This window comes from Mustela lutreola, chromosome 4 (genome assembly GCF_030435805.1).
Source record: "Mustela lutreola isolate mMusLut2 chromosome 4, mMusLut2.pri, whole genome shotgun sequence".
In the NCBI taxonomy this organism is placed as follows: domain Eukaryota; kingdom Metazoa; phylum Chordata; class Mammalia; order Carnivora; family Mustelidae; genus Mustela; species Mustela lutreola.
The window spans coordinates 156,625,815-156,638,139 of NC_081293.1; the positions used below are offsets into that span (position 1 = coordinate 156,625,815).

Below are 12,325 nucleotides of genomic sequence, written 5' to 3' on the forward strand. Positions count from 1 at the left end.
GCTCTGTCCCAAGAGTCCGTCACTTCTTGAGGCTCCTAAGTTCTGGATCCCAGGCTGAGAGTGGGGACGCCGGGAGACACCCTGGGACAGACAGCCCTGTGGCCTCTGCAGGACCCCTAAGTGGGAGGATGCTCTGGGGGCCTGGAGGGAAAATATATTCTCATTTCTGGCACATTCCTTACATGCAACCATCCTTCCATCCATCCATCCACCTAAACACCTACTCGACCATGCCTTCACCTCCCGGCTACAGGGTCCCATTCCATGTGCTGAGGCAAGAGCAGGGACAGGGTCTGGTGCGGAGGAGCCGGGACACAAGCCTTATCCCCTCCACTCACGTGAGGCAGGCAGTCGGTGATGCTGCCCCCACTCCAGCTCTCCCTGGGCCTGTGAAGCCTGAAAGTCACTCTTTCCTTGTGAGTGTGGTCCCCAGCCATGCCCTTCCCAGGATCCTCTCCACCTCATCCCTCCATGGGCGCCGCCTCCAGGCAGCCTCGGACCCCCAGCCCACACCGAGCTCTCCACTCTGGGACCTCCCTCTTCTCCCCATCCCAAATCCCAGCTCTTCAGTGAGCACTGGTTATTGTACCCTAGTCTTGTCCAGCCTAGTTTCCTTCCTTCCTCCTTCCTTCTGTGAGCTAACTTGCCATGTCCCTGCTCCTAGAAGTCTTGTGGGACTTTCCTGGGCGAAAGGGGTCAGAAAGGCCTAGAGAAATGGCATTTGAGCTGAGGGCTGATGGACTGTGGGGGATTGGGTTCCAAGCAGAGAAAGGCCAGGAGAGAAAGGCCTGGGATAGGGGAGATATGCCAGCTGGCAGCCACTGTGGCTGAGGTGAGCATTGAAATCTTCCTCCTTCTAGAACAGCAGCGGCAGGGCCCTCCCAGCCCAGAATGTTCTTAGCGCAGCCTGCATGTCAGGGGCTCTGGGAATGCTGAGGGGAGAAGGTAATGGGTGAAAGGGTAAGTCAAACCCCCTGGAGAAACTTCCCATGAAGTCTAGCCCTTTTCCCCACCCTGTGTTTCCTGGAACTCCAGTGCTCACTGGCACATTAATTCCTAATGAGGCTCCGTGGGAGGAGCCCCCCAGTCTGGTCAGAGCTCCAGCCTGGGAGGCGGTGGTGCATTGTCAGGCCCAGAAAGGAGATCTGGACATTATGGTTGCTGCCAGGACAGACAAGGGAGGCTTACTGCTCCCTAATGTGGCCCAGGACACAGATCATTCTAGGTTTTGTTCCAAGCACTCCAGCCTTATATAGTAGATGTGATCATTATACCCATTTTACAGATGTACAAACTGAGGTTCAGATAGACTCCATCACTTGCCCGTGCCACAAAGGACACATTGGTGTCAGGATTTGAACCAAGGCAGCCGGCCTCAGCGTCCTCCCCCTGACCCCTGTGTTGTGTTCCTGCTCCTGCAGGAGTTAATGAACTCTGGGCCAGATGGAAGCAAGCAGAGGTAAGGTACTGGCCACACTGCCAGGGATGGGAGATCGGAGGTCAGGAGAGCACTGCAAGGCCCATCAGCACAGGAGGCAGACCCGCGGCTCCCGGTGTGAGGAGGACCTGCTGGAGGTGGGGCCCGAGGGCTACCATGGGTCCTCCCAGTGACCCCGTAAAGCAGGGACTGCCATCATCATGTTAGAGGTGAGAAACTGAGGCTCTGAGCGAGGAGGTCCTTCATGGTCACAAATCCCAGGAGGCAGCGACCAGGACTTGTCCTAGGATGCCCCACAGCATAGTGCCTGCCACAAAGGCAGAGAAAGTAGAGACCTAGCTCATCAGCGCAGAGCATCCTGGGATCTCCCCAGCCCCACCCCAGCTACTTTTCCAGATGGTAAGGATGCTCATGGGAGACCCTCCTTGAACTTCACCGTCGCTTGTGCACAGGCAGGGAGGGAGGCAGAAAGCAGACTGACGTTTCCACCTCCTGGACTTCAGACATGGTTCCCTGCCTCGGAGATATCCCTTGCTCCCCTCCAGTTCTGGGTACTGGAGGTTTATTGGGGTGCTCCCAACGCAGCTCAGGACCCTCCTCTCACTGCTCCCCTGCTCTCAGCTTCCAGGACTACCCATTTGCCAGGGCAGTTAAACACGGCCGGCCTGTCTGTGCCACGGGCATCTGTGGAGCCCAGTGACTTCACCAGATGCCTCCAGAAGCCTGGATACCCCTCTGGTTCCTGGGCCCTGGGGGCCTGGTCCTCACTGGGTGCCTCAGCTTTCTCCTCCTGTTGGCATGCTCTAGGCAGGTGTAGCCTCAAAGGCCCTCGCCCAGGGGCGCGTGGGGCCCTGGCTGGGCCACAGAGAAAACCCAGACAACGCCCATCGAGTTCTCCAACTCGAGTGTGCACAGCCAAGTCTCCGGGGCCCTTCGTCTGAATGCAGATCTTGGGCCCACTCCAGACATTCCCAGGGGAAGGCGGGGGACCCTGGAATTTGCATGTGGCACAGGAGCTGCTGGGACATTGCTGGAAGGAGCAGGGAATGAGGAGACTTTACAGACAGACCCAATGCTCCGTGCCCTGGAGGAGCCCAGCTGGGAGTCCCCTGTTGCTGCCGGGGACACTTCTCAGCCTCAGGCTTCCTCTGGTGCCTGGGGAGCTAGCTCAGCCTCACAACAGAAGGACCTGGAAATAATCAGGTTTCATGTCCCCAGGGCCACCTCCACTGACGAGGCAGGAAGTGTGTGAAGTAACCCAGCTTCCAAGCCTTCAGCGGGGGATCCTTCTGACACTCTTCCACGGGGTTGTCCCCATGGAAGCTGGCTCAGCACCTCACCTTGGCTTCCTCCCCACCTTTCCTTCTACTCCCACCCATCGCTGTGCTTCCTGGGACCACGTCCTAAATGAACGCCTGGCACCGAGTTCTTGTCACATGGCTCTAATTCTGGCGCTCGCGTGGTCTTGGGCAAGTTAAGTGGCTTCATTAAGCTTCCTGAGCTTCTGTGTCCTCACTGGCCCAAAAGGGACACCAGAGAGCCTGTCTTGGAAGGTCAGCATGGGTTAAAATACTCATGGAGAGCCCTGAGCCCCGTGCCTGGTCCACAGTGGAACCCAGTGTCACACACCTTTCCCATGACAACAGCCTCCTGCAAACTGAACCAGCCAGTTCACTTCCCAGAACCCAGAAATAAGCTTGGTCGTGTCTTTCAGCAGCAGCAGGGCAGCCATGAACCATCAGGGGTGGGCAGGGCTGGCAGGGTACAGAGCGCGTACCCAACCCCGAGGACCAGCCCTTGTGTCTCAGCTCAGCGAGCTATTAGTGGTGACCTTGGGCAGGAGGTTTCATCTCTCTCAGTTTCTCCAGCTGTAAAATGGGGATCATAATTCCCATTTCCAGCCACGGATGATGCGAGATTTGGAAGTTACGAAGATGAAGCTTCTGGACAGGCTTGGGGGGGAATGGGAAGCTCCATCAGTGCAATACAGTAAGGGCCCAAAGGGAGATGCAAAGGGCTCTTGGGCCAAGAGGTGGGGGTAGAAGCGGAGAAAGGGTCAGGGAGGAGCAGGCAGGGAGAGGGGGCTGACACAGGGTCCCCCCATGCCCATCTCCCTTTCTCTGTTCATTTTCTCATGCTGCCCAACATCCTTGCAGCCAGGGGGCTCCTTCCCCACTATCACCAAAGCCCGACCCAGGCCAGCCTTCTTGGGGGGGTGGGGGGCAGATTCACGAAAAGCCCTATCCCTCCAGGATGGGCTCTGAGCAGCTGGCAGGGAGGGGATGAGTCTCAAGGGGTTTCCGTTCACACTGAGGGTGGGGACAAGTGACTCACTGCAGCTGGGACTCCAAGGACAGTCACTCCCTCCCACCCCCAACCCTCTCCTCGACTGCCAACAAGGATTGGCTTCTGCCTCTGAAACAAGGTGGAATTTCAGGCAGTGGGTAGAAAACCTCCCTAGTCATCTCCAGGTCATATACAACAAGGGCACTCCAAAGATGGGGGACAAAGGAATTCCTGAAGAAGTCACAAAAAGGAGGAGTTGGGAAATGAAAGAGATAAACAGGGACTGTCTGCAGGGTCGACCACAGAACCGCCAGCAGGCACCTGCTCTTTCTATCTCTTCTCTCTCTTTCTCTCTCTCCCCTATATATCCCACAAGAGGCGGGGGCCCCTTTAAGGAAGCTGGTGCGTACAGGAGCCTGAAATTACCAAGCCTGAAATAAGTCTTACGTAAATGCCAATTTCTTATGGGGCTTTTTTGCACGTCTCTTTTTTAAAATGTATAATATATAATGGGTTCATTTTTGCAGAATGCAGCCTCTACTTAAACTCCACCTTAATTAAAGCTCGTTGTGGATTAAAGACGTGGTAGCAATTATACCTTCAATGCGAATACATTTGCCAAAGGGTCGGGAGCTGGACAGGGAACAATTGCTCATTACGCTTTGTTCTAGTACCACTGTTCCAGGCTGGGGGCGGTGGGCTGGGCCCCAGAGAGGGTCGCTGGGGGCGGAGGGGGGTAGGTCTGGGCTGAACAGAAGTCCTCACACCCTTCTCTTGCCATTAATAGCTGCCCCCTCACCTGGCTGTCTCAGTACCTGGCAAGGGGACATCAGATGGAGGAGGCACTAGAAATCTGCCAGTCAGACCAGTCAGATAGTGGGGGGGGTGTGTGCCAGGAAGTAGGGTGGTGTGTACAGAGGGTGTGCAGGACGGCCACTCCAGGCCACATTCTTCCCCAGCATCTCTGCTGGGTGGGTCCTCTGCTGCCCTCCCAGTGCCTGGCCCCATCCTGGTCCCTACGGAGGACCTACCAGGAGCACAAGGATGATGGGGCCTTGGTAAATATAGTCCACCAGGTCACCGGGCTCCTTGCCAAACCAGCACCTGCAAAGATGGAGAGGCTCTAAGTGGCCTGCTCAGTCCGGGTCTGGCCACTACAGTAGGTTTGGGCCCAAGGTTCTCTGGCTTGACCTTTCCTGCCACCCAGTCTCTAGGGCTTTGTCTTCTCAAAATCCCTGGGTGGATGGCCCTGGCCCCTCTGACCATCCTGGCTCACCCGTAGGCTGCCTTTTGCCCTCCATGGAGGGTCTGGTCTCCCCAGCTGGACTGAGGGCAGGCCCTGGGTCTCATCACCCTCCTTCTCACTCCCCTACCCTGTTCCAGACTGTGGATGTGTACCCAGTGCTGGGCAGACAGGAGGCTCATGAATGAAAGCAGAGCTGGGCTCCCCCTTGCTGGCCCAGGGCCCAAGCACCCTGTAGCACCTGTTCCTGTATTCCTTGGAACCTGCCGCTCCACGTGCCAGGCACTGAGCCGCACAAAGCAGCAGGTGGAGAGGCGGACGGCTTCTCCAGCCCTGAACCCCGGCCTTTCTCTGAGCTGAGCCTTATTCACCCGGTGAAGGGAGCCTGTCGCTAGCAGAGGCTTGATTATTCTCGGGGGATGCAGGTGGGTGTAGAAGCTCGGAGTCCAGGGGAGCCATGGGGCCGGGATGCAGTCTGGCTCTGTCAGTCACTCCCACTAGACCTCAGGAAGGGCCACGTGACTTTGGGAAATTCTGACTGTGTCCTCCCAAACTTTAGAGATCATTCAGTGCACCCTGCCTTAAACAGGAATCTCTTTGGTGCCTCCCAGTGCTAGGGTTTTGGTCTTTGCTTTAACACCCCCTTCGGCAAGAAGCTCACTACCTTCCATGGTGGCCTTCTTATTCTTGGGTAGTTTTAATCATTAGGAGCTCTTCCCAAAGCTGAGCTCTTGGAGTCCACTCCGGTTCTGCCCCTGCCCCTAAATCTCCAGCTTCGGAGACCTCTTAGAGATTTGTGTCCAGAGACTGACATTCCCTTGCCCCCTCGTGTTTCAGCTGGTGACATCCAAGTTCCCAGCTTCTGCTTGGTTGATGCACAGCCGGAATTGCCATCATCTGGGTGTGGCTTATATACCAACAGCTCCAGGGCAGGGAGGGTCGCAGGATGGGACACTGTACCCCAGGCAGGGACGGGGATCCCAGAATAAAACAAGTGCCCCTGCTCTGGCCCCGGGTTCTGTGAAAGGCTCATGAACACCCTTGGACGTGTTCAAGGCTGATGGCCTCTAGCCCTTGGCCTCCTCTATATTCCCTGGGCCAGACATGCTGCTCTGAGGAGGAAGCCTTACTGAAGGCTAAGGGGCTTATGCATTAGGGCATTTGAACGACCCATGATCCCTAACTCATAACACCCAGTACACCAGTATCTCGGGGTGCCAGGGATATCTTCTCAATATAGGGGCCATGGGAAAGTCAATCTGTCCTGGTAGGGCTTCAACTCCTGCCCCATGGCTAGGCTGGAGCCCTGGCTTGACCTTTCCTGACACCCCTCTGACACCCGCAGCTGGCCGGTCCCACTTACTGTTCGTTTTCATAGTAGAGCTTGCCAATGGCCCAGGCAGCAATGATAGGGCAGGGGATACCTGAAAGAAGGACAGACACAGGCTATGGCGGACAGACAGATGGATGAGGACCCTCTTGTAGAGCACAGGGTGAGGGGACCACAGGGGCCTGGGACCAATCACCCAACTGCAGGCCATCCATGGCCCCATCCTGACCCCCCTTCTCCTCTCTCAGCAACCCCCTCTAAGAGGGACAGACAGATGAAGGGACAGCATAGTTTTCTGAGAACATTCGATAGAGAAGTGGAGCTGGTCAGCTTCTTTCTCGAAGCCAGAGACATAGGTCTTCGGCTTCGTCTTCCCAGGCAAAGAGAGGAGGGGTGTTTGTAAAGTGTTCTGTTGGAGGGACTGCTTGCTTCTTCCCCACCAGCAAGGGAAGGGAGTGGCTGCCTCCCTGGCCTGTCCTGGGGATGGCGGGCCAGGGGTGTGCACCTGTCCTCAGACCCAAGATGAAAGGAGGTGACCTTGTCAGCACTGCCCCCTCCCCACTAGGCCCCAGGACCCTCAGGGACCCTCACACCATCCGATGAAGAGGAAGAGCCATTTGCGCAGGCGCTCGGTGGAGTAGGTCATGACGATGGCTGTGTGCAGGTAGCAGCCCTCGACGAACATCCAGAAGAAGTTGGTCACCACGAAGTAGTTGAAGACGGTGGTGACGCAGCGGCACCAGACCTACACGGGGCAGGCGGTGGTCAGGGGCTGCCTGGGGCCAGGGCCCAGTGCACAGTGTGGGCACCCGCCCAGAGTTACCTCGTGGACATGCATTCTACCCTCTAACCTGGCTCTGGGAAGCTTCACATGCCTCCTAATTCTGTCTCCCTGTTTGGGGTGAAGTTAAGGGGGCAGCTGGCACTGGTCTCTTCTTGGGCTGCTCCCCCTGCACTTTCTGATCTCATTTTCATAAAGAAAGAGGGAGTCTGGCTCTGAGCTTTCTGCAGGCAGAGGCTAGGACTGAACATCACTGCTATTTCCACGGTCAGTTTTTCGAGAGTCATCTTTGAGCCATAGCAAGGTTTCCATTTAGGGATGAAATAGGAAATCTCACGTAGAAAAAAAGTAGTGAGTCAATTAAAAGAAAGTTGTTGCATAAATAATAGTGCTGGGTTATGAAGGAGAACTGCAGCCATTGGGGTGATTCTCTAAAATCTCTGGGTTTGGAAGATTCTGGGCTTAGGATGATCGCAGCCAGCTCTGGGTGGAGACTCACCGTCTCCGGGGCAGGTTGCTGTGCCCCTCTGAGCCTCAATGGGACACAGAGAAACTGCTAATGGCACCTAACAGGGCGGATCATGGAGATGCAGGCTGGCCAAGATGGGCACCAAGAAATGAAGGTTGTTGCAATTTGCCTTTGTCCCTGTCCCTTTGAGCGGGGCTACCCACCCTCCCAAGTACCCTGCAGAGGGGAGGGGGCGAGCCGGTGGAGAAAAGCTTGTCCAGGGCCGCAGCCAGCCATGGCCAGCTCCCAGGCCTCCTGACCTAGCCATCTTTCCCCAGGCTTCTTCCCCAGGGCACCCTCAGGCCGAGGTTGAGATCTGGGGAACGGTGGCCAGGAGAGCCCGTGATGGGAGTTCTCTGCCCCACAGACACCACACGCCTTCTCTGTCCAGCTCCAAGGGCACCGGCTGTTAGCAGTCCTGGGCTGAGCTGTTCTCTGCCTCTGTGTCTTTCCCCCAGGGCCCTAGCCCCGATCTCAGGACCCACGTGGTTGTCTGTCTGTCTCCTCTTCTCAAAAAGGCCTGCTAAGGTGGGAAGCCAAAGGTCATCTCCTCCCAACCCTGCTTTTTCTCCAAGTCAAGTGACATCTTATCAGTACAAGTTAGTATGCGGCTATAGGGCCCCCCAGATTGGGTTGAACTCAGTGAGTGCCGAGGCAGACCTTAATGAGGGGCAAGTGAAAGGTCAAACCAGGTGGGGTGCCTGCTCAGGTCCACCGTCCAAAGAAAATGTATTGAGAAGTCTTTAATGGTGTGCCAAAGGACTCTGTGCTTTGCCTTGGGTTAGTCTCGGGTTTTGCAGTGACTTGGACAGAGTACAGCAGCCATTGGCACAGCTCCAGCCTGTGTAGCTAACACATGGGATGTCCTGGTCAAGATCCTGCTGGCATTGCAGGGTCATGTAACCTCCCTGAGCCTCACTTTCCATGTCTGCATAATGGGGAAAACAACCCTGACAGGTCTCTCATTGCAATCGAGATAAAGTTCAATGGAGCTTAGTTCTAGCTGCTTCTTCTCTAAGGGGTCCTCGGGAGGTCCTAGATTTAGAAGATGGGGAGTGGAAGAGGCTAACCCAGTCTGGTTTGAGGTTTGCACTGCTCCCAAGACCCCGGCCTGGCAGCACGCCCTGCCCCACCGCTAGCCTGCCCTGACTCTGACCCCAGCTCGGGAGGGACAATGATCAGGGTAGAGGTGAGCTGAGGTACGGGTCTCCACCTGAGGACTGGGTAAGAGAGGTGGGTGCCCCCAGTACCCGGAGCCCCCCAGCCCCAAGGGTTCACCCGGTGACCTCATTGCTCTCATGCACTTCGTGGTCAATGAGCTGCAGCAGGAACCACGTGACATTGCGCAGGATAAAGGTGGTGATCAAATTCCAATGAATCACATTCCGCAGACAGCGGATACTCCTGTGGGAGGTCAGGCAGGATTGGGAGTGAGATAAGCAGGGCTCTGCCTGGGGTCAGGAAACAACTGGGACTGGCACCCCCAGTCCCCCACCCTCCAGGCCAGGTAAGAGACTCAGCCTCCGATGAAGTCAGGGCTGCCCCAGGAGCCACATTCCCCCTGTGGTGGCCGCAGTGGGATCTCTCTGAGCCAGCCCGGGCACCTCCCCCAGATGCCTCTGTCCACTGGATTCATGGCCCTAACCCACCCTGCCAAGTGGAGGTGAGACTGTCTGGGAGGGGTGAAGGGGGCACTATGGGGGAAGGGGCAGGGAAAAGCAGCAGGCCATGAAGGGGGTTGGGGAACTCACCGCAGGGCCAGGAAAAGCAGGAAGGCAGCCACGAGGGCGGCCACAGAAACACAGTGACCCAGGTAGTTGACAACAAGGGCGACGCGGTAGTGCAGGTCGTACTTCCTCTGCTGGACAGACAGACACACAGGCAGATGGAGGCATGGGGCACACAGAGGCTGGAGCTGGCCACTCCAGCTACGGCCCCCCTGTGTGTCCTGAGCTTGGAGGCAGAAATGGCTTCAAGTATCATCACCACATCTGGCTCCTCGCGCTCACTCCCGTCGGCCGCGGGTGGCTCTTGGTACAGACAGAAAAATGGCTGCAGTCAGACCCCCTGATGTTCCCCAGAATATGCCTGACATGATATCTCGGGATTTTATTATCTTTTTAACTCTGGACAGGGAGTTGCCACAGCTGTGTTTAATCTCAGCTCAGACCCTTGCTGGCTGAGTGACTGAGGGCGAGTGGATTTACATCTCCGGACCTCAGTTTTGACATCTGTATAATGGGGCCATCCTGCCTACCTGCCTCAGAAGCAGCAGGCTCGGGGAGGTCTGGAGGGTGCCCTGCGATCGTCTGTCCCTGATGCAGCAACAAGGGGGCGCAATGTCCGTAGAGAACTTAACAATATTAACACCAAATAAAAGCCCGTCTCCTTTTTATGATCACTATGTGCTGGCAATTCTAAACAGAGGCAGGTAAAATACTCCTTCTTTCCAGGGCAGGCTCCCCTGACCCCACGCCCACCATGGTTTGCCACTGCTCAGAGGGGCTGAGAGAGGACAGAGGTCTGGGAGGGTCTCCTTCTTTATGACCCATCTCACTTGCGTCTCCCATGGCCCCATCACAGACCCCCTTTGGCTCACATTTTGTAGCATCCCTTTCTCAGGGTAGCTCAACCTTTTCCCTCTGAACCTGGATTCTGGGGGAAAGCTGCAGACTCACTGGGGGCTGCAATGGTGAATGAGGAGGGGTTGGCCATGGGACGTGTCCTTTTGGGTCAGGAGCGAGGTGTAGCTTCAAAGGGGGAGGAGGTCGGCTCTGCACGCAGCCTGGAGCCCAATTCCAGAGCAAGGGGGCTGCCGAGGTGTAAGCAGGACCCAGATCCCCTTGGGGCCCAGCCTTCCGGAGACAGTGCTTGTTTCCAGATGGAGCCACAGAATCAGAATGCTTGATGGGGAAACTGAGGCCCAGAGGAGGAGGAAGTCACACAGTCTGTTAGGTGTTTGGGACATGGGCCACAATGTCATTCCCTTCTTGTGTCACATGCCAGAGATGGTTGTGTCCTCTGCCAGCCAGAGCTCTCCCAAAGGTGGAGGTCTGTGTCCCCCTTCTCTCCTGTAGCGTCACTGAGCAGGGAACAGGACGTGGAGGCAGGGGGAAGAAGTGCAAAAAGGTATGGCTGGGCTGCATAAGGGCTGGTTCTGTCACCCTTGGGATGCTCTATGCTCAACCTGAGTCCTGATACGTGTACAGGGATGAGGGGTGTGCAAGGTGCGGGCCACTCACCTTATCATCCAAAATGGGCTCACACTGTGAGTAGTTGATCCGTGAAGCCCATGTCCCATTCTCCAAGCACTCTCGATAGGCATTCCCTACAAAATATGCCAACCACCAAGAGGCAGGTCACTCCCTTCCTCAAAAGCACTCCCTGGCTCCCAGGTGCCCACGGGATAAGGTTCATACTTCTTAGCCTCTCTAGGTCAGGAAACACAAAACACGTTTAAAAGTTCACAGGAGGGGCGCCTGGGTGGCTTAGTGGGTTAAAGCCTCTGCCTTCTGCTTGGGTCATGATCCCAGGCTGCTGGGATGGAGCTCCACATTGGGATCTCTGTTCGGCGGGGAGCCTGCTTCCCCTGCCCCTCCCCACCTGTCTCTCTGCCTACTTGTGATTTCTGTCTATCAAATAAATAAATAAAATATTTTTAAAAAAGTTCACAGGAAAGTCATTTAGGTGAAAATTATGCAAAAGGCTTACCACACATGGTAGCTAAAATGCAGAATAAGATTCATTTTTTACATGATCTTTGACTAGCGTTTTGTATACCTTATTTAATTTTGTTTGGAATGGAACCTGACTGGGAGCCCTGTTGTGCCTGCAGATTTGCTGCTTTCCACACACCAAATTCCTATTCTTCTTCCATTTTATTTATTATTATTATTTTTAAATATTTTATTTTATTTGACAGAGAGTGAGAGAGCACACGAGCAGGAGGAGCAGCAGAGGGAAAAGGCTCACTGCTGAGCAGGAGGCCGATGCAGGACTTGATCGCAGGACCCTGGGATCATGACCCGAGGCAAAGGCAGCTGCCTAACTGACTAAGCCACCCAGGCGCCTGTCTTCTCTCACTTTACACACAGGCGATCCATACTAATTCCCAGCAGGAGTTCTGTTTAACACCAGCTACCCTTCACAGAGTGGCCGCTCACCAGACGGATCTTGATACGCTCATCCCTTCAATCCTCCCGGCAACCCCATGAGTAATGGTAACCCGTTTTACAGTAGGGGAAACTAAGGCACAAAAAGATTAACCTACTTGTCAAAAGCTGTAGAAATGAGAAGGGGTAGAGCCAGGATTCAAATCCAGAAGGTCTGGCTTCAGGTTGCACGTTCTAAACCCCTTGCTACCAAGCAGCGGGACACAGGAACGAGGGACACCTGGGGAAGCGGGACTGTGTTGCCGACCTTGAGCTGCGGCTGCCTGCGAGAGCACTGTGTGAGATCTCTTGGTGTCTGACAGGAGTCTGCCCAGACTCTTCAGAGCACCAGTGTCTGATGGCGACAAGTGCAGGCTCCATCCTGGGGGAACGCAGGAGGATCAGAGAATGCTCATCTTTCCTGAGCATCTTTCATCTTTCTTGAAAACTGAGCTTGACTGTAAGTCCTAGCCCCCAAGCCACCACCTCCAGGTAGCCCACACTCAACCTCCAGCCAGGATGAACCTCCCACCTGGGAATGCCAGAGTCCTTTGCCAGCCTTTGCTTTGCCCCATGAATGTGAAAGTG

The 12,325-nt window shown here is 55.6% G+C and overlaps 2 protein-coding genes across 3 annotated transcripts in view; one reads left to right on the top strand and one right to left on the bottom strand.

The window, feature by feature from the left end:
- ZNRF2 (zinc and ring finger 2) overlaps window positions 1-12,325 on the top strand; it is a 394,136-nt gene that overhangs the window by 342,730 nt on the left and 39,081 nt on the right. The window lies entirely within an intron of this gene.
- Window positions 1-12,325, bottom strand: part of CRHR2 (corticotropin releasing hormone receptor 2) — a 46,559-nt gene that overhangs the window by 5,480 nt on the left and 28,754 nt on the right. For both annotated transcript variants that reach the window (XM_059171476.1, XM_059171477.1), the window contains 6 exons: window positions 10,829-10,914; window positions 9,338-9,447; window positions 8,873-8,990; window positions 6,889-7,042; window positions 6,331-6,391; window positions 4,756-4,828 (listed from right to left, as the gene is read on the bottom strand). In XM_059171476.1, coding sequence (XP_059027459.1) covers window positions 4,756-4,828; window positions 6,331-6,391; window positions 6,889-7,042; window positions 8,873-8,990; window positions 9,338-9,447; window positions 10,829-10,914 — 602 coding nt within the window. The remainder of the gene's footprint in view (window positions 1-4,755; window positions 4,829-6,330; window positions 6,392-6,888; window positions 7,043-8,872; window positions 8,991-9,337; window positions 9,448-10,828; window positions 10,915-12,325) is intronic.